This window comes from Dipodomys ordii, unplaced genomic scaffold (assembly GCF_000151885.1).
Source record: "Dipodomys ordii isolate 6190 unplaced genomic scaffold, Dord_2.0 Scaffold20, whole genome shotgun sequence".
Lineage (NCBI taxonomy): Eukaryota > Metazoa > Chordata > Mammalia > Rodentia > Heteromyidae > Dipodomys > Dipodomys ordii.
Window position 1 is genome coordinate 13,981,048 of NW_012267236.1, and position 20,961 is coordinate 14,002,008.

Below are 20,961 nucleotides of genomic sequence, written 5' to 3' on the forward strand. Positions count from 1 at the left end.
CGCGGGGGCCCGGAGCGCGCGGCGCGGGGCCCTCGGGCTTGCCTCGAGCTGCCGTAGGTGCGCCGAGCCGAGCTGGCAGTGGGAGGTTCCGGGAAGTTGGCTCGGGAACGTTGGCGATCCCGGAGCAGCCCAACTTTTTTGGGGGTGGGGTGGGGGAGCGGCTGAAGTGGTGCTGCCCCCAGAGGGGCGCCTTCCACGCCAGTGGTCGCGGCGATCGCCTCTCCCCCTCCCCCGACTCGGCTTTGTGCTGGAGCCGCGCGCCGAGGGAAGGCGCGCCGTCCCTTGGCCCGCCCTGTAGAGCCGGGGCGCGGGGGGGGGGGCGACCGAGGGACCAACGTGGAGCTCGCGGCTGGGGGCGGCCCTGGTGGAGGATGCTGCATCCACTTCTGGTGGGGTTCGATCGCCTTTAGACCAGGCCGACAAAGAACGTGCCGAGGGGGTCCCCAGAAAGTGGCTCTCCCGCCCCAGCCGCCGTCGGCTAGCCCGCCTTCCCCAATGGGGGCGCTTTGTTCTCGGCCCCTGTAACCCTTTCCTGGGAACCGCCCCGGAGCGCCGGCCCTGGACGTGGGCTGGGTGCTGGGCCGCCGCCAGGTGTCAGCGCCGGACGCTGGGTGCCCACGCCCCCGGCCCCCGCACCGGCTGCGAGCCCCGGGGGGAGGGGGGTCTTCCCGGCACGGCTGTCCCGGGGGAGGCCGGAGGGAGGTGCGCAGCCGGGGCTCTCTCCCTGCCGGAAGTGGCGGTCTCGCCACCACATCTGGACAGCTCGACTTCCCTAGTTCTGGCCAAGGGAGGCACGTGGGCAGGGAGGGAAGGCAGGGGTCGGCACCCGGGAGCAGAGCTTCTGATGGGCCGTCTGCACGCGTCCCTGGGCGGCGCAGACCCTTGGCTAGTATTTTCTTCGGCAATCACAGCCACTAGTAGTTATTGTTTGAGGGGATTCTTGGGGACTGGTTTCCGAGATGAGGTCGGTCCTCAAGTTTTGGAGGCAGATGGGTGGACGCTGCTTCCCAGGTGATTTGCACTTCCAAAACTTTCTGAAGTCCGAGAGAGGACCCCCGACTCCTCTTGAGGGGCCCTCTGAGTTGGAGCCTGTGGGGTGCTGAATCTAGAGGAGTCTGGGGGGGGGGTGGAGGCGGACTGGTTTCTGGTCTGCAGTGCACTCCTGGCTTTCAGGTTGGAGAAGTCGCTCTTGAGGCTTGTGGTTTCTGTTGGGGCTCAGCTTACGCCTGGAGAAGAGAGTGGAGCCACTTGGCGTGTCTCCCTGACCTGCCTGGCATTGCCTCCTGTCCCCCTCTGCAGGCCAAGAGGAGGCCTCACGGGGCTCCAGGGAGGTGGGGTCCTGCGAAGGGGCGCTGGTACCCTCTGCCTGCCTGGAGTGAGACAGCATTCCTGAGAACTCCATCCCAGAGCGCCCATTCATGCGGAGGCCGCTGGAGATGGCCATTCTGTGGTTATAATTTCTGTGGCCTGGGTGGAGGTAGATGTGCAGTGGGAGGCATTGTTTCTGTCCCCGCTGGAGAACGCAAGCTCTAGAAGGCAGGAGATTCCCAGTGGGGAAAGGAAGAAGGGAGTCTTGAGAGGCCTTCTGGAGCAGAGTTTGCACCGAGCCTGTGGTTTGGGGCTCAGACTTCAGCATGGAGCTTAGGCATTCTTCTTGCTTTTTTATTTTACGAAGTTTACTTGATAAATGTGTCTCTCTTTCCCAGCAATGCCCTTTCTTAGAGCAAATACCTGATTTGTTTAAAGGAGGCTGCCTTGTGTGACATAAAATACCTACCCAGTGTTGCCCTCTTCCTCTTTCCTAAAAGAAAAGAAAACAAAAAACAGGCAGTTGGGATTAAAATGGAAGAAAGTATCCAAAAGTTGCCAAGATCTGGCACCAAGGCCCCCGTGGGAAAGAGGTCAGAGCCCCCCTGGGGACCAGTGAGGTAGCTCTCACAGTTGGGTGTCTGAATGCAGGAGGTAGCTCCCAGTAGTCTCTGGAGACTGAAACAGATTTGTTTAAAAAAGTGTGTGTGTGTGTCCGTCCGTCCATCCCTGTCCCTGTCCGTCTGTCTGTCTCCCGGTCCATCCGTGTCCCCATAGTCTTTTGCTTCGGCTCTGTGGGGGGAGGGAGTATTCTTCTGGAATAGTTATTTGCGATTTTTCTGTTTCTCTCCCCTCCATCTTGAAAGGCATAAAATCCTTTTTGCTTTAATTATGGGGACTAGTAGAGACATTTCCCCAAGGCCTGGCAGGGTGGGAGGGGTGGGGGAGGCTCTGGCTGCCTCTGCCCAGGCTCAGACTTCGGAGGTGATGTCACTGCTGGCTTAAGCTCCCAGGGGAGGGCAGAGCCAGTTTAAGTCTCTACCTGTGGCCCTTGATGGGTTCCAATGAGACCTTATTAAGGGGCAAGGAAGGAGAATACTCCCCCTCTCTCCCCCCCCCAATGATGACTGACAGTCTTGTGTTTTGTTTTGTTTTTCTAAGTAGTTTCTAGTAGAAGACTAAAGTTTTTTTTTTTCCTCTGCTGTAACAGGAGTTTGGATTCCTGAAATCCCTTGAGAATGAAGTGTCTTTGGCATTCAGACTTTGTTTCAGTGAGTTCAGAATCAGCATTGCCTCCAAAGTATTCTTACTTTGCACAGGACTCTTAAGTATTTATTTCTCTTTATCAACGTCAGCAAGATGCTAGACGTGGTTTAATCTCCTCTGGGTGCCAGGTGCCCACAGCACCGTTCCGTTCCCTGGATCTGTTGAATTTGATGTGAACATTTATTTCCCTTTTCTATCCCTGTCCAATAGCCAGAAGTAATGTTGGTGTATCTGAGTGGGTCAGCTGTTCCATTCATTCTAATTTGTTGAAAGGAATCAGATTGGTTAGAACCAGAGTGGAAGGTTCTGAATCAGGTCTAACTCGTGAGTAACGTACTTGATCTGTGGATTTGATATTCTTTTTGATCTGTGGATTTGATATTCTTTTTGTACCTCAGCCGGGACCTCTTGTCCCTAGCCCTAGAGGGGGAAAGAGTCATTGTTTTAGTCCTCAGTCTCATCCTTCTGGTACTTGGCTAGTCCCAGGTAGCCTGGCCTCATTAGGACATGCTCTTGTTTTTCCTGAGGAGCATGGCTGTGAACTGTGATCCTCAGATCTCAGCCTCTTAAAAGTAGCTAGGATTGCGGGCATGAGCCACAGGCACCCAGCCAGGGCCCTTGTTCTTTAGCCTTTACTGTGGCTCTTAGCTTATGTTTGTGTATTATCTGCATCCATACAGTTTGTCAGGCTGGAGACACATCCTGCGATTAAGGAGAGCCCCAGGATCGAATCTCAACTCTGCCACTAAGTTACCATGTAATCTAGGGCGAGTCTTTTTACTTCTACATCTTGTCATTGCCATTTGCAAAACAGATATCTTCATGCCTGCTCTTCCTGCCCTCATTCTGTCACTTGGGTGTCTGTTTCACAATGGATGGGTGAAAGTGCTTGGTAATGAAAGTGCCCAAGGAGAGTTAGCTGCCAATACAATGGAGGTTAGGGTTACCTTTTATTGAGTACCTATTACAGAGAGCTCAGTTCTCTTCCTAATTCTTAGTTAATCTTTACCCTCAACCTTTGTAACAATATATCATTCACCTCCTTTTGGATGAAGGCAACTGAGCCTGTCCAAAGAGCAGAAATGGCAGACACAGGATTTTGATTTGTGTGGTGTGTGCATAGCGTGTGTCTGTGTAGCACGAAGGAGTGCACTACAGGGCTGTTCATCCTCTACATGTGGGGGTATCCAGGCCACCTCTTGCTGACCCACCCTGGAGTCTCCCAGGGGTGAGCATTTTGTTAGAAGGGGGCATTGGGCTTGGCTAGGCTGGCCTGCTACAGTGCCTTTGGGCAAACCCTGAGAATTAGGCAATGCCTTGGGCCTCGGCTGTGGCACTTGAGGGTAACTTGGGGACAGGCAAGAGCTCCTTACAGTAAAGCAGAGGCCAGGAGTCGGAAGTGAGACCCAGGAGAGTGGAGTATGACATGACATGACATGCTGGGCGTAGAGAGCCTGCATGTCTGGATGCACTTGTTAGTATGGCACCCTTGTACCTACCTGAGGTAGCACCCAGGGGTCCTCCCTTTCTCGCTGTCTTTCATCTCTTGGTTGCTCCAGTGCCAGGTCTCATCGCTAGGTCATTGAATGATGTCTAGGCCCAGTGAAAAACGGAACAAACTTTTCTCTGATGGCTTTTTACCAATCAGATTTGTGATGTTGGGTTGAGGCCTCTCCCCCCACCCCCTAGTTTGCCTGGGGTTAAAGAATGGGATTAAGGGGTCTGTGGAATGAAGAGCTTCTAGTGCCAAGATCCTGTATCCTGGAAGAGACAGAGGTTTCAGGTTGCAGCAGAGGTTGGATTGGGGGGTGGGAATGTACATTCTGGAACCTTCCATGGAGTGTGACTTGAGTGCTTTGACAGGTACCAAGGAGAGGAGGTATCTTAAGTCTCTTACCACAGGGAGATATGTGTTGGGAGGCAGTGAGACACTTCTGCCTCCTCAAGAAGCTTCTGTGTTGGTCATGAGATGCTCCATGAAGTCCAACAGGTCCCATCACTGTGGTCAGTGTAAGGGGACGGATGGATGGGCACCTGGGGAGGGGCGTCCTCTGCCGTGGCATGCCGCGAGGCCTCCCCAGACCTGCAAGGGAAGGCAAGCTGAAGAGAGCTTGCAGAGGGATTTTGGGGACCACTGATGCGGGGGAGGGGGGTGTGGGGAACGGCAAATCTCTCCACTTAGCGGTTTGCCGGGGGATCTTTCCTGCTGACTCAAGAACTCAGAGGCCTGCAGAGGTGCCTCCTCCCGCCCCTCACCCCCTTCACACTGAGAGCCGTCAAGGGTCTCCAATCTCCTGGTGTTTATGGCTTTGTGGGCTGCCTAATTATATGTAGAGGATGCTCTCCTCTGGCCTCCAGCCCTGGGAAAAAACTCCTCTGCCCAGTGACTCACCTGAGGTTTGTGGCCTCGTGAGAGGCTCTGTGCACTCATGCACGCACGCATGCACGCACATGCTCGGGTTCCAGCTACACTGGCCTTGGCCTGGCCAGTTGTGGTGCACACACACACACACACTCTCTCTCTCTCCCTCTTGGGTTTTGCTTCCTGTTAAGTTGGTCCTAGCTTTCTGGCACCCTTCACTACCTGTCCGCCACTTTCTCCATAGAAACCAGAGAGTTTGTTATTCCCTTCTTCCTTTCGCTTGCTGCCTTTCCTCTTTCCACCGCAGCTCTGAAACTCTTCTGGAAGTTGTTCCTAACAGCGAAGGGGGCGCAGCCAGGACGCCTCTCCTTCCTAGTCCCATCCTGGCCATCCACTCAGTGTGGCTCACACAAGTCATTGCTCCTTTAGGTCTGTCTCCCATCTGCCCGAGGGCCTCGATTCTGAACAGAGAGACCTTGTTGCGGGAAGGGCCACGTCACAGGCCTTGAACTCCTGTCCACGCTGCCTCTGGGGACCCATCCAAACAGCTGGCTGCCCGAGAGATCTCTGTGGGCTAGGCCTTGCGGGCAGTGGAGGGGTGCCCTTGGCAATTGGCGTGGGAACCGGGGTGGAGGGAGGCCCCTGGGCAAGGTCAGGCTGGGGGTGAGGGCTGGGCCCTGCTCTCTGCGCCCACACCCGGGCGTCCTGGCACCTGCCTGAGGCCCGCTCATCAGCAGGAATGAGAACTGCACCGGGCAGGTTGGGGCAGCAGGAGGCTGAGTCAGGGTGCCAGGCCCACGGCTCCTCCCTGAAGACTCACCCATCTAGCCTTGACCCACTCTGTGTTGGGCACAAGTGGTACGATGAGGCCCAGATGTGGCCGGGGAGCGGGGGTGGGGTGGGGTGGTGGGTGCTGGCTTCCAGCCCTGACCCTGCTGTTCTCCCTCTGTGGGCTTCTCTTGGGGTCAGTGAGCCCCATCTATGAAATGGGGGCATGGGTGGAGAGGCAGAAGGGAGCTTGTGACTTGATAAGGCTGTGTTATATGACTGTGTGTGTATCCAGGAGGATTCTGCCTTGAGTGCTGAGGGGTTCCAGAGCTACAGCTAGAGCCATACAGGTCTGTACAGGGAGTGGCTTCACATCTGGTCTCCTGTCTGCACTAGAGAGGAGGTGCCTGTCACTGGAGCCAGCCTGAGAAGGCTTCTGTCGACATGTGGATGGGGGGGACAAGGCGCTCTTAGGTTTCTCACACTGGCCTTATTTGACTGCCTCTGTCTTCCTCATGAATGGCAGCTGCCTAGGGTTGATGCCTGGGCTGCCCACTTTTGGGGGGACCCCAATGTGGGGTTCTAAAGCCCTAGGACTGGGCAGGAGCAGAGGACCCAGTAACTGACAGGCTAAGGAGGCAGGATTGTAGCACCACAGGCTGAGTGGGGGGTCACTCTTTGGGTTGGGATGTGGGGTGGTGGGCAGGAACTTCAGGGGGGCTGGAGAATGGGGCCCAGGAACACCCGGAAAGGCCTTCAGGACTTGAGCTGCTTAGGAAGCTCCCCAAGACTTGGAGGTCCCACCTCCCAGGAGGGTTGGGGCCGGATGTGGAAGTCAGGTTCAGGCTTGCAGGGCCCTGGGCTGTGGGGTGTTGGAGGATCCGCCGAGACCGTTGTGGAGGCTGACGTCACCCCAACTTCTCCCAGAAATTGCCACAGGGGTGCGGTGCTGCTGTGGTGACCCCCAGGTCTCCCTGGACGGCACGTGGGGGAGCGTGGAGCTGCTGGGCCTGCAGGACCGCTGGGGCTGGCCAGCCCTCAGGCCACATGGTTGTGTCCACCTCCCTGGCCTGACTGAAGGCATTCTGGAGGGTTCCTGGGGCCTGCGGGATGAGCACAGGTGGCTTTTCCAGGGTCCAGGCCTGGGTGGAGAGTCCGCAAGCGGGCCTTGAGATCCGTTTTTTTTTTTTTTTCCCTGTTAGTTATGGGGCTTGAACTCAGGGCCTGAGCACTGTCCCTGAGCTTTTTTGCTCAAGACTAGTGCTGTATCACTTTGAACCATAGCTCCACTTCTGACTTCTGGTAGTAATTGGATTGGAGAGAGAGTTTCAGGGACTTTCCTGCCCAGGCTGGCTTTGAACTGTGATCCTCAGATCTCAGCCTCCTGGTAGTACTCAGTGGGACTTAAATTCATAAAGTTGCGAGACTCTTATCTCCAGTTAGCCAGCGAAAAGCTGGAAATAGAGCTGTGACTTCTGTGGTCGAGTGCTAGACTTTAGCCAAACAGCCAAGTGGCAGCCAGAGGCCCTGAATTCAAGTCCCACTGAGTACTAGCACCACTAGTTACTCCTCTCTAGCTAGGACTACAGGCATGAGCCACAGGAGCATTCTCACCCACTACCTGTCCTCCCTGACTCTTGCCTCTGCCCACTTCTGGTGCAGGCCTAGGCAGGTGAGGGGCCCCCGAGGGGCCACAGAGCGATGGGGTGAAGTTTTCCCCTCTGGGATCATGCCTGGACTTCTTGCATCTTCTGAGTAATCTTGGGCACAATTTTTTTTTTAAACCTACCTCCAAGCCTCAGTTTCCTTATCTGTAATATGGGGTTTCTCACAGCCTGCCACATGTGATATGGTAGGGGGTGCCCCTTCTTCCTGGCCTAGGACAGGTCTGGGGGAGAGCACTGAGGCGGGCCTGCAGTGGCAGTGGCTGCAGGAGGTTGGTAGTTACTCGGTGGGAAGGCAGTGGCGCCTGGCCTGGCCTCTGGGGGGGGTGGGTACAGCAGGGTCTGCAAACATGGCTTTTGCCCCTTCTCTGAAAGCCTTGTCTTTGTTGGCAGGACAGACTTTGTTTTCCTCAACCTGAGCAGGGCTGGGCTGGCAGGCGGGAGTAGAGGCCAGATAAACCCAGACACCTGGGCACCGGGGTAGGGGCTCATGCCAGCGAAGTAGGGCCCTGGTCGTGGGGCGCCGTGGCCTGTGCCTGGAACTTGGGACCAAAGGTGGCCTTGGAGAAGCCAGGTTCTCTGTGGACACCTTCACATGGCGGATGCCCCCTGCAGGGTGAGGCCCCGGGCCTTCGGGTGAGCAGACCTGCCTGTCCCTCTCATCTCGGGCATAAGGGACTTCTCCTCTCCCCCTTCCCCCCCAGGCCTCAGTTTCCTCATCTGTAAAGGTGGGCATGGCACTAGATCCTATAGTGGTAAAGATAAAAGTGAATTCATTGGGTGCCAGTGGTTCACACCTGTAATCCTAGCTGCTTAGGAGGCTGAGATGTGAGGATGTTGCTTCAAAGCCAGCCTGAGCAGGAAAGTTCATGAGACTCTGATCTCCAGTTAACCAGTCCAAAGCTGGAAGTAGAGCTGTGACTTAGGTGGTAGAGCACTAGACTTCAGCAAAACAGCTAAGTGAGAGCCAGAGGCCCTGAATTCAAGTCCCACTGAGTACTAGCACTGAAAGAAAAGAAGATTAAGTGTACTAACTCAGGGGAAGTGCTAGCATTTCAATGTATTTAGTGCTAGCACATTTTGCTCAATAAATATTGGCTGTGATGGCCTTTTTTTTTCTTCCCTGTCAGTCATGGGGCTTGAACTCTGGGCCTCAGAGCTGTTCCTGAGCTCTTCAGCTCAAGGCTAGGGCTCTACCAGTTCCGGTTTTCTGGTGGTTAATTGGAGATTAGAGTCTCACAGACATTCCTACCTGGGCTGACTTTGAACCAAGATCCTTAGATCTCAGCCTCCTGAGTAGCTAGGATTACAGGTGTGAGCCACTGGCACCCAACTGGCTTTTTTTTTTTTTTTTCTCTCGGTCATGGTCTTAAACTCTGGGCCTGGGCGCTGTCCCTTAGCTCTTCAGCTCAAGGCTAGCACTCTACCACTTGAGCCACAGAACCCACTTCTGGCTTTTTCTGTTTATGTGGCACTGAGGAATCGAACCCAGGACTTCATGCATTCGAGGCCAGCACTCTACCACTGAGCCACCTTCCCAGCCCCTGGCTTCTTTTTTGGAAGACCAACTTTGGTCATTTCTGTTCTTCCAGTAACCCTCAGCCCAGGTCAGATCCCTACATTCTTTTCCCAGCACCTCTGGTCCCGAGACTTGGGCAAGGTATCATGGACGTTCCTGTTTTGGGGGTCGCTGGGCTACTGAGGGGAGCTACACTTCTCAGCCTCCTGTAGCATCTCGGTACCAACCTATGGAGGCCCAGGGAAGGTGTGTAAACCTTCCAGGCCATCATGGAGAGCAAGCTCTTGGTGAAAAGGCCCCGGCTCTTCAGTTCTTATTTGGACCAGGCCCTCCTGTGAGTGATCAGGCCTCTAGACACAGCCTTCACAGAAAATCCTGGCTTCTACTCAGCCCACAGGGGCCAGCTTCACCCTTCTATGAGCCCCTCTTCTAGAAATCTCTGCCTTCTGTCTCTCTTTCTGGGCTTCCCAGTGGCTCATAATAGTGCTACTCTGTCTGAATTACGCTTTATTTGAAGAGATTCCCAGCCTGGCCCAATGCTGTGTATGGGGGAGGAGAAGCCACAGACCTCTGTGGCTTGAACAGAGAGCAAAGGGAAGTAGTCTCTTTCCTGGGCAAGGCAGCCTCATTCTGAGCAAGGTTAAGAGCAATGCCCTTGGCATCTTCCTGACTCCCTTTTGGGCTCCCTTTCCTACCTGCTGTGTTTCCTATCCCAGCTTCAGTGCAGGTTTCAGAATTAGCCCTTTCCCCCCATAAGAAGTTGATTTATACTATAGTGTGAATGATTAGTACCCCTTCCTGTGCCCCACCCTCCGGGCATTTTTGCTTCCAAGACGATTTTGGGCAATTTTAAGGGACACTGAGAAGAGAGATTTTACTGAGGAACTTGGAGCCGGACCCCCTAACCCCTCCAACTGGGACCCCTCCTGAGTACAGGTGTGTTAAAGGGGGCAGTTTCTGCCTCTGACACTGTATTTGGCCAGTGTAAATACAGACTGTCCCTAGAATTTGAAAGCTACCAGTGTCAGGCTCCCTAACTCGGTAGCGTGAAGTTGGGGTGTGGGGGGGCGCTAATAATCTAGATGACAGTTCTCGGGATCTTCTTGGGGCTGAGCCTCTCAGAAGGAGGATGGGGTGGGGATTAGGGGGATCCCTGGAGGTGGCCACCTGTCAATCCCCAGAGACACAGGTCAAGCATTCTTCCTTACCACCCTGACTTCCTTTGTCACACAGTAGGCTAGGGGACAGATGGACAGACGGATGGACATGCCTGGCGGGTGGGCTGTGGCTGGAACTAGTCCTCCAGCTCCATCCCACACCCCGCTCTCAGCTGAGCCTGCTTGGACTAGTTAAGGCATGTGCGCTGGAAGGCAGGCGCTGGCTCCTGGGGGGGGGGGGAAGGGGAGGGCTGGGCATGGGGTGCTGGGGCAACCCTAGGAGCAAGGAACAGGCGACCTTGACCTCAGGTTTGCTGTCTGGTGTTGCAGCAAAGGAGAATGCTATGGGTCTGAAGTCTTCACAAGGGACCAGGAACTTGTTGAAACCAAGTCAGTTGCTGTACCTCTATCCCTGGTCCAAGATGGAGGCAACTAAGGGTGTGTATGTGTGTGGGGTGCTCACCCCAGGGTTCCTCTCCGTGAGAATGCAGTGAGCAAGGCCTCGTGAGCTGCCCCATGTCCCCCAGTGGCTGCTGACGTAGTACTTTGCTTGCCTGCTCCCCAGCCCCCGCCCTGGGCGAGGCCTAGTCTCCCCCACCCACCGGTCACCCGCTCACTGCAGGTCTGGGCTTGACTCTCTCTCAATGGAGAGGTGGAGAGCGGGTGAGACGGTGAGCTGATAAATCACTGCCTGGCAGCCGGAAATGCTGGTCTGCCTGGAGGCCCTGGGCTCCTCCCTCCTGGGAGTGGCCTGGGGCAGATTTCAGGGGCTCTACCTTCCTGGCTGACTGAGATTGAGGTAGTGAGGGCGTTGGCCTAAACCACTGTGTCCTGGGACTGGCTGGACCACTTGGGTCCTGGCTATGGTCCTGAGGCCCCCGCCCCCGTGCCTGCCCCCTCCAGGGTCTGTGCTTGTTTGCTGGGCTCTATTGTGATTTGAGGGTCTTGTATTTGAACCCTGGACTTGGTCAAGGGACCCGGAGAAGTTGCCCCCTCCCCCACCCCCCCCCAGGCCTTTCTTCTCTAAAACCATTGTTGTCAAAAGTCAGCCTGTGGGGTGGCACTAAGAAGACTGGCTGTGACCATCTCCTGTGGTCCTTAGAGCCCCTGGGTGAAGGTGATAGTTGGGACACACTCCAGCTGTGTGGCTCCTGGTGGGGAAGGGGAGTCAGGCCATATTTCTTAGACCAATAGATCTGACCAAGAGACTGAGGACTAAAACCAGTTATTTCAAGGTCTGGGTGCTTTGCTGTCACTGGGCTTTCTTGCTCAAGGCTGGTGCTTTCCCACTTTGAGCCACAGCTCCACTTCCAGCTTTTTGGTATTTAATTGGAGATGAGTCTCATGAACTTTCTTAACCATGTTCTTCAGACCTCAGCCTCCTGAGTAGGATTACAGGAGTGAGCCACTGATACCCAGCCAGATACTTTATTAAATGAAGCTTTCTCTCTCTCTCTCTCTCCCTCTCTCTGCTGGCACTGGAGCTTGAACTTAGGGCTTTTAGTTCTTGCTTGGCTTTTTCTACTCAAGCTTGGTGCACCATCACTTAAGCCATACCTTAAGACCTTTTTGACAGTTGGAGGTAAGAGTCTCATGTTTTAGTTTTAGTTTAGTTTTGTTTTGTTTTCTTTCTTCTTCTGGGCTGGCTTTGAATCAGGATCCTCAGATGTCAGTCTCCTGAGTAGCTAGGATTACAGGCATGAGTTACTAAGACCTGGTTCTTAATGAAGTTAGAAAAAAAATTACCAGATATGGGGTTGGGAATGTGGCTTAGTGATAGAAGGCTTGCCTAGTATGCATGAAGCCCTGGGTTCAATTCCTCAGTATCACATAACAGAAAAAGCTAGGAGTGGTGCTGTGGCTTAAGGTGGTAGAATGCTAGCCTTGAGCAAAAGAAGCTCAGGGATAGTATCTAGGCACTGAGTTTAACCGTACAAAGGTGTTTCATTGTGATATTTCCATACCTGCATACTAAGTACCCCATCAACCTCATCCCGTTTTTTTCCTCCTTAAGACAATTTCAGCAGGTTTCATTGTTCTGTTTTCACCCATGGGGTAAAGTAATTGGATCATACGCACCTTCACTCACACCTTCTAACCCCTTCCACTGAAACCCACTTCCCCAACAGTCTGTTTGGGACTTGAACTAAGTATCTGAGGCTTTTGTTCATTGGCTGGTGCTCTACCACTTGAATCACACCTCCAACCTCCATTTTTCATTCTTTTGCTAAATCAGATTTCTTACATACTGACTCTGAAGCTTTCCAAAGTGGTTAGCAGCGGTCTGCAATCCCAGTGAACAGTGATGACAAGTGTCTAGCCTGGCATGATGGTTGGGTTTTCTTGAAAACCAGCTCCAGGGTCAGTGCCCTGCGGAGGATCCAGGCTGCTGGGGAAAGGGAGGAGTCCTGGCCCTTTGATAAGGACTGCTCTTCGTCACTGGTGTGGTGACTAATTGGACTTGATGCAGTGATTTCATTACCACACCTGGCAGCACAGGCCACACCTCCCTTTCCCAGTCCGCCAGACAAAGGCTGCTCTGCAGCTCGGGTTGGCATTCTGGGATGACATTATTTTTATCTTCTCCTGGGTTTAACTGGAGGTGCCGCCTTCCTTCACCCCTGGAGTATGGTCTCCAATTTCTGACATTGGAAAGAATCCCAATTTATACCAAATTCCTGTGACCTTCTTCTAGGCTATTGTGCACATTGATTGGGAAAAAAAAAAATTACATGACCCCAGGAAGTCAGTAATGCCTTCGAAGGGGATTTGTGATGTGTGCTGTCACCCAGGTCAAGCAGCAGGGGCCGTGCTAGTGTGTTCATGATGGCTGGAAGCCACAGGACTTGGTTGCATTTCCAGTTAACCTCTGGGTCCACCATACTTGAATATCTTGCAGAGATATCGACTTGCTTGTGACGTTGCTGAGGCCCAATGTCCTGGTGGAGTGCTCCTGCCCCTGGTGGCCTTTCCACGGGGCTCCATCAAAAGGAAGTAGCCAAGGAGGGTGGCCTTGCTTATGGCCAGTGTGGGGGTGGGACCTGGCAGTCACTGTCTTCTTGGCGCTTCCTTGGAACCCTCTGCCCACAAGCTCCAGAGATGCTCTTGGGTGTGGCTGGCCCAGTGGCATCCATGCCATTTCCTCTGCTCCCTAACTCCAATCCAAACACATGGGCTTAGCCAGGGAATTAGGGCTAAGGGGAGGGAGATGGCAGATGAGGGGAGCCAGCATGCTGGCTGCAAGGCCTTGAGCCGCTCCTTATCTATCAGATCCTAATCTCAACCCAGCCGGCTAAAGTGCAGGTGAATTGTGTTCTAGCCTTAGGTAAGGCCTTAGCCTTCAGGCCTGTTCCTGCTGTACCAGCCGGCCTTGTGTCTCTCCCCAGCTCCTTCCCACACATCCCCAGGGGGTGGCCAGGAAAGTAAAGACTGAGTCAAACAAGATTGGTTGTCTGTCTGGTCTTCTCTTCCAGACTCCCTGTGTCTGTTCCATGGGTTCCCCAGTCCCTTCCAGCTTTGGGTCTGTGCTGTGGGTAGGGAAGGGGTTGATTAGCCCTTTCTTTGAGGGGACGGAGTATGTGGGATCCCTCATAAGTGGGATTTATTCTAGGGTTTTGATTAGTCCAATGGGCGACTTACTTTCCTGGGACCTGGAAAGGTGAAAGGTTGGGTTAGATTGCCACAGGTGACAGGAGGTGGGCTCTGGGCTGAGCCTGCCTGTCCCTGACCGTTAGTGAGTAGTGACCAAGAAGTCTCAGAAGAACCCAAATCCAAGGTGATGCTGACAGCGCCCTTTAAGGCCTTGTGGGCAGAGGGCTCCGGCTGGCAGTATAGCGGGCTTACCCAAAGAATGTGGAAGTCAGGCCCCAAACTGTCAGCTGGCCCCTTGAGAATCTCAGTTCAAAATCAGTTTCTGCTAATTGCTGAGATATCACACAAGATCCCAGCTTGGGGATGGGAGGGGATAGAGGAGGGGAGACTTGGCGGACAGAGGACAGAGGGTAGAGACTGGAGGCCCCTAGGTTAGGATTGGCTCCCGGAGGCTAGAGGGCTGGTTTGCCTGTTTCAGTGGGAGGCTAGAGGGCTGGTTTGCCTGTTTCAGTGTGGAAAGCGTTTGCTTAAGAGCTTGTTGTGTAAACAAGATCACAGAGGGATAAGCCCTGCCGGAGCTAAGGGAACAAATTGTTTCTAGGGCCCGAATCTTATCTAACCACGAGAGGAGGCCTGCTCTTGGGAAACTGAACCTGTCTGGGCCTCTCTGTGCAGATGTGAGGCCAGCCTCCCTGGGTTCCTGTGTGAGTCTTTTCTGCCTTGGCCGTTGAACAGGGCCTGGATCCCATGATGTTAGTTTCTGTTGCAAGCTTCTCGCTCTCTCGTGGGACTCAGGTTCAGAGGAGTGAAGCCCTAATCCTCTGCCCCATCTCCAGCTTTTGGAGGCCATGGACAGGGGAGAGTGGAGCGGAAGCCTTGGGAAAGCTGTGGTCTTGGTGGCTGAGCCTGCCTGGTGGGCGGTATTCTCAATTGCTAAAGGGGGAAGTCATGGGAGAGTCTAGGGCCAGTTGCAAAAGCTGTTTGGAGGTAACACGGGCATTTGAAGCCCCATCTGGGATGGGAAGACAGGATGTGGCCTGAGAGGGGATAAGGGGAGGGACTCTGACCTGTTCCTGGTGGATGGGCCCCTGTGCGTTTTGTACAGTTCTGCTTTGTACTTTGCAAGGAAGTTTGGTGTGAATTCTCTTGTGTCTCAGTGATCTGGGTTACTGAATGTGGAACATCTTCCTGGTGCAGCTCTGTCTCAGGATTGCCACGGATGCCCATGAGCCCCAAGTCCCTGTGGGACATCCCTCTGTCCCCACCCCTCTACTGTTCTGACAAGTGTTCAGGATGAGCTGACTCCCTCTTATCCACTCTTCATAGGAAAGCCCATCCACTTGCACCTTGCCCTCTATCCACACAGGCCTGTTGACATTGGAGGCAGCTGTGGGCCCCAGAACCCTTCATTCCTCTGTTCAGTGGCTCATTCCCTAGTTAGATTAGAACAACAGCCACTGCTGGTGGGCGCTACGTGGGCCAGGCTGTGAAGTGTTTTAATTTGCATATCATCAACTTGCTGCAACCGATGTTAGCATTTGCCCCATTTTTAGCCAACCAAGTTGCTTGGACTCATGTCTGATTTTTAAACAGGACCGTCTAGCTACCCAGCCAGCCACCTGGCTGTGAGGTCCTCCTGTTGCTATACCTGTATCTTGGAGCCAGTTCTGCCAGGCACCACAAACGTGGTTTGGTGTGCTGCCTCCCTACAGTCCCCCCCTCCCAACCCTGCACGCTTGTATCCTGACACCTAGTCCTCCAGCCTGTGGCCTTGGTGCCATGGTCAGGTACCCAGCTTCCTCAGGCCCAGGCTGCCTTGGGGTTGTCCCTGGGGATTCTTTCTTTCTTTCTTTATTTTTATTAAGATTGATCATGAGGCTTGAACTCAGGGCCTCGGCACTGTCCCTGATCTTTGTTACTCAAGGCTAGTACTCTACCACTTTGAGCCACAATTTTACTTCTAGTTTTTAAGTGGTTAATTGGAGATAAGAGTCTCACAGACTTTCCTCTCGGGGCTGGCTTTGAACTGTGATCCTCAGATCTCCGCCTCCTGAGTAGTTAGGATTACAGGCATGAGCCACCCGTGCCCAGCCTCTGGGGATTCTTGAAAGCTCCCTGGTTGATGAGACCCCTCCCTGCCATGGGGACTCCAGCCTGCACTCGCAGAAAGCTGTTTGTCTGCTCTCTAAGTGGTTGGGGCTCCCTGACCAGACTGAGTGTGCTAGGAAGGACTTGCTCCCCTCCCCAGTATGGGGCCTTGTGGTTGCATTCAGAGGTTTGGGGAGGCCCATGGTGCATACAGAGATGGTCATAGAGCCATGCACGAAGGCTTTTTCTCTGGGCCAGCACGGTGAAGGGGAGACCCAGGGCTCTGGCCAAGCCACTACTCATAGTCTTTTCTGATCTTTTTCTAGATGACTGTGGCCACCAATGTCCCTCCTGAAGATCAGGACAGCTCTGGAGATGACTCTGACAACTTCTCCGGCTCGGGCGCAGGTGAGGCTGAGTCCTGACCACATAGTGTTTCCTGTCCTGCCTAGTCCCATCCAGCTGGGCCGGGAAGGTGGTTTTACAAAGGAAAAGAATAGGGTCTTGGACTGCAAAGAGCTGCCTGCATAGGGAGACGACCTATAAGGAACTGAAGAGAAGGCTTTGGGCTCAGAGACCTTGTGCTGCCTGCTGCACACTGGCCCATTCTCCTTGTCACTCATCAAAGCCTTTGGAAGACTGTTTGGCTCCTCTGAACCTCAGTGTTTCCTATCTGCAAAGTGGGAAAAATGAGTCAGCTGCCAGCGGCTCACGCCTGTAACCCTAGCTGCTCAGGAGGCTGAGATCTGAGGATCACAGTTCAAAGCCAGCCTGGATAGGAAAGTCTGTGAGGCTCTTATCTCTCCAATTAACCAGCAAAAAGCCAGAAGTGGAGCAGCGATTCAAGTGGGAGGGCGCTCATCTTGAGAGAACAAGAGAGAGCACAAGGCCCTGAGTTTAAGCCCCAGTACCAAGAAAAGTGGAGGGAGGTATATTTTTACCATAAGGTTATTGAGAGCCATAGGCATTTTTTCCCCTTCTTCCCTAGTTCCCTTTTCCCTGAGGGAGAGAGGTCCCCGAGCTGGGAGGCCTCCCAGAGGAGACTGTGTTTTATGGAACAAAGGAATGAGGCCTGGAGTCAGAAGGGATTTGATCAGAGCAGAGGCCTGAGAGCTGGGAGATCTGTGCAGGCTTCTGGTCCCTTCTGACGCAAGGGTAGGGAGTTGTTGGGAAGCTGTGTGCACCGCAGGTCTCTGATGGCCCCCTGCTCTGCTCCATGGTTGGGATCTTTATTGAGGTTTCGGAGACCAGGCTACCCAGGCAGGTGTGCAAGGAAGAGCAGCTTCTTGTCAGTGTGTGGAGTGGAGTGTAGCCCCACTTCTGGCTTTTGGGGGTGGTTAATTGGAGATAAGAGTCTCACACACCTCTCTGTATGTCACTCTTACAATTTAAAAAAAATTAAAAAAATTTTAAAGTCTTACAGATTTTCCTGCCCAGACCTAGCTTTGAACCAAGATTCTCAGATCTCGCCCTCCTGAGTAGATAGGATTATAGGCCTGATCCACTGGTGCCTGGCCATGACAACTTCTGGAGAGAGAGCAAGGGTCTGTCCTAGCTAGCAAGGAGTCAGACTGAGCCCTGGCTTCAGGCTCTACCTCCTCACCACCTGACCTTGGACTTGACTTAGTGCTCCATCACCCCAACATGCTTTGCTTCTGATTCTGCAGGTGTCTTGCAAGATCTCACCTTGTCCCGCCCATCTTCCTCTACCTGGAAGGATGTGTGGCTCCTCACAGTCACACCCACGTCTCCAGAGCCCATAAGCAGAGGTGCCACAGCTCCCTCAACCTCCATGGTGCCGGCCATCGAGAGGCCTGAGGAGGGAGAGGCAGTGGTACTTAGCAAAGTGGACTCTGACTTTACTGTCCCGGAGAAGGTGGTCACCACTGAGCCCAGGGAGACCACACAGCTCCTGACCACCCATCGAGCCTCAACAGCCAAAGCCACCACAGCCCAGGCCTCCGCCACCTCCCCTCCCCACAGGGACCTGCAGCCTGACCACCATGGGACCTCAGCACCTGTAGCACCTGAGGAAGTTGACCTTCCCAAAGTGGAGGAGGGAGGTCCTTCTGCTACTGAGAAGGTGGTTGAGGATGGAGCCGCCAATCAGCTCCCAGCGGGAGAGGGCTCTGGGGAGCAGGTGAGCAGCCTCTGTGTTTGCTGGGACATTGGGTGGCCCCGAATACCTGGCACTCCACAAGCGTACAGCACACAGGGTGCTCCTCAATGTGAAGATGGGGTAATAGGGTTCCACCTTCCCCTGGGCCCTAAGGCCTCCGTCGGGGCTGAACAGATTAATGACAAGGTCAGAGTGAGTCTTTCAAGGTCTGGGGCCTGGGTAAAAGTTCCATCAAGTTTTATTTCTTACCATAGAGCATCATGGGACCTGGACACTTTGTACTGAACACCAGCCCCTTTATTTTCATAGAAAAAAAAATGCTTTGTGACATTGAGGTGACATCTGTGACGTGGCCAGCCGGGGGTCCAGTGTGGACACACTGGGCTGTGGGGTCTTGGAGGTGTCTGGGGACATATCTGAATAGCTGGCGGCGGTGCCCAGACAGGCAGGGCTGGCTGCTCTGGGTGTGAAACAGCTGGATGCCCCAGCGGTCCGGGCCCTGAGCCATGCCGATGTACCCCGCAGGACTTTACCTTTGATACATCTGGGGAGAACACAGCCGTGGTCGCCATGGAGCCTGGCCTTCGGAATCAGCCTCCCGTGGAAGATGGGGCCACGGGCACCTCACAGGGTCTTCTGGACAGAAAGGAAGTGCTGGGAGGTAAGTCTTCTCTTGGGTTGGAGGCTGGCGGGGGGGGGGGGGGGGAGGGAGGAGTCAGGCTGCAGCTCTGGGTGGGGAGGAGACTGACCACACTCCATTCCACTGTCCAGCTGGGGAGCATCTGCTGCTGAGCCCAGTGCACTACTAAGCTAAGCTGGGTTCTATCCACTCACCCTAGGGGTCATTGCTGGCGGCCTTGTGGGGCTCATCTTTGCCGTGTGCCTGGTGGGCTTCATGCTGTACCGGATGAAGAAGAAGGACGAGGGCAGTTACTCCTTGGAGGAGCCCAAGCAAGCCAATGGCGGCGCCTACCAGAAACCTACCAAGCAGGAGGAATTCTATGCCTGATAAGGGACGGCTCTCCCCCGGGGCCCCCCCGCCACTCACTAGGCTCCCACTCGGCTCTCTGTGAAGAACTGTAGGCCCTGGCCTCCCCACCACCCGTGCCACCTCCCCAGCCCTCTGACCCCTCCAGCCACCCATGCGGTTTCCTAGGGTGTGCTGGGGCGCCCACTCCGCTTCTCCATCTTCTGCCTCGAGGCTTGGGTGCAAAGGGTTTCTCGCATCTGACCTTCCCACCACAGCCACACATAGAGTCCCACCATTCCAACCCAGTTTCTCCAAAAGAGCGACCCCTCCCAGACCTCGCTCTGGTGAGAAAGAGGACCCGACTGCTTTGGACCTTCATGGCCTGCTGTGTGGCTGGGGCATTCTGGGGCCCAGGGAGGCTTGGCTGAGAGACACCATAGCACTTACTGTAGAGACTGGCTGTGGGTGTGGCCGGGTGGTTGGTGAGTGGGCATCCAGGGCCCCTCAGAATTCACTTTGTGTTGTGGGGAGGTCTGCTTTAGATACCAACTTGTTTTTGCACATGTTTTCCTTTAGTCTCTCTGTTCATAGCCCCAGTAGACTTCATTACTTCCGGGGTAAGTTAAGCCAGTTGATTGGTGTCCCCCATCTTGCTTCCTTAATCTACATTTGGGAGACAGCATCAGGGTTAAGAAGACTTCGTTGGTTTTTATTTTTTTTTGTTTGTTGTTGTTTGTCTGTGTGTTTGTTTAATTTTTTTATTTTATTTTTATTAACTAGAAGAACCAAATCTGGAAGCCAAAACACGTAGCGTTAGCATGTGTGTTGTCTCTTGAGCTTATCACTCATGTATGCAACAGGGTATGGACAAAAATGTTTGGTGGCCCCATTTTTGGTGGTCCCTTGGTAGGGTGGCCATCTCTTCTGCGCAGTCAGATCTGTGTCCATGAACTCAGGGCCAAGGCCGTGGCCTGGGCTGCTGTGAGATGTGGGAGGTGCCGATATGAGAATTGAATCCTGGCACTCAGGCTGGAGATGGAGGAGATAGGACTGTGGGGTGGGTGGCAGGTTGGCCAGGGACCCAGAGACTCTCTTGCCTTTGGCACCATCTCTGGGGATGTCTCCCCTCCCCCTCCCGGAAGTAGACAAGAGGCATTTGGGGCATAATTGGCACTGGTTCCTCCCATCAAGAACCAAGTTCTCCGTTCCTCCATTCATTTGCTCCTGCAGCCCCACCCTGGGCTGGAGTCAGGAATGTTTCCCAAAGAGTGATCGTCTTTTGCTTTTGGCAAAACTCTACTTAATCCAATGGGTTTTTCCCTGTACAGTAGATTTTCCAAATGTAATAAACTTTAATATAAAGGAGTCATGTGAACTCCACTGCCTGCGCTTCTTCTCTGAGCTGGTTGCGTGGACGTGCTTAGTCCTTTCCCAAACACTGGCAGCTTGGGGAAGCTTAGCCAGAGGCTCACTGCTTTCATCTCTTCCGAGGGGAGAGATTCTTGGGTTCAGAGTCCAGATTTGTTTTGTTTTGGCTAAGCCTCTGGAGGTCAGGAGGTTCAGCCAAGGTTTTATAGGGCCTGGTGTGAATCCTTCTCCGTGGCCTCAAGTGGGGACTCCTGTACACGTTGACCTGAGGCCAGGGCCCCCGCCTTGCAGACACCTCAGACAGCCCTCCTCCCACACCTTTCTGGGCACAATGGCCCAGGCTGGGACTCTGGGAACTGCCACCTTTGCTTATTTAACTTGACAATGTTGCAGCTGCTCTTGTTGGCCACTCCCCGAGAGGTAGGCTGGCTCCTCCCCCGGCTCAGAGAGATGTGCGGCCATAGGAGAAGAACCGGCTTCCAGTGCTGGATTCTGGGACTCTCGCTGAAGTGGATGGCTGGGTGTGAAGTGGGAGTAGGGAGTGGGGGAGGGACAGCACTCAGCTGTGGGTTTGTGGTATGGTGCCTCAGACTGACTTGGGCCCTGTCTTGTAACTGAAATAAATGGTACTTGTCCTGTTGGACGGCACACTGTGGTACTCTCTTCTTGGCTGCCCTGTGCCCTTTCCCTTCACCTTTCTGGAGTGGAAGCATGACTCTGGGATGGGCTTTGGCTTGCCACAGAGAATGTCCCTGCTATGGGAAGGCTGGGCCCATTTCCG

The 20,961-nt window shown here is 54.1% G+C and overlaps 1 protein-coding gene across 1 annotated transcript in view; it reads left to right on the forward strand.

Moving 5' to 3' along the window:
* Nucleotides 1-19,724, forward strand: part of Sdc1 (syndecan 1) — a 23,956-nt gene extending 4,232 nt beyond the window's left edge. The window contains exons 3-7 of the mRNA XM_013013547.1: nucleotides 3,255-3,510; nucleotides 16,050-16,131; nucleotides 17,391-17,863; nucleotides 18,368-18,503; nucleotides 18,682-19,724. Coding sequence (XP_012869001.1) covers nucleotides 3,255-3,510; nucleotides 16,050-16,131; nucleotides 17,391-17,863; nucleotides 18,368-18,503; nucleotides 18,682-18,851 — 1,117 coding nt within the window. The 3' untranslated portion in view covers nucleotides 18,852-19,724. The remainder of the gene's footprint in view (nucleotides 1-3,254; nucleotides 3,511-16,049; nucleotides 16,132-17,390; nucleotides 17,864-18,367; nucleotides 18,504-18,681) is intronic.
* The last annotated feature ends 1,237 nt before the right edge of the window (nucleotides 19,725-20,961 follow it).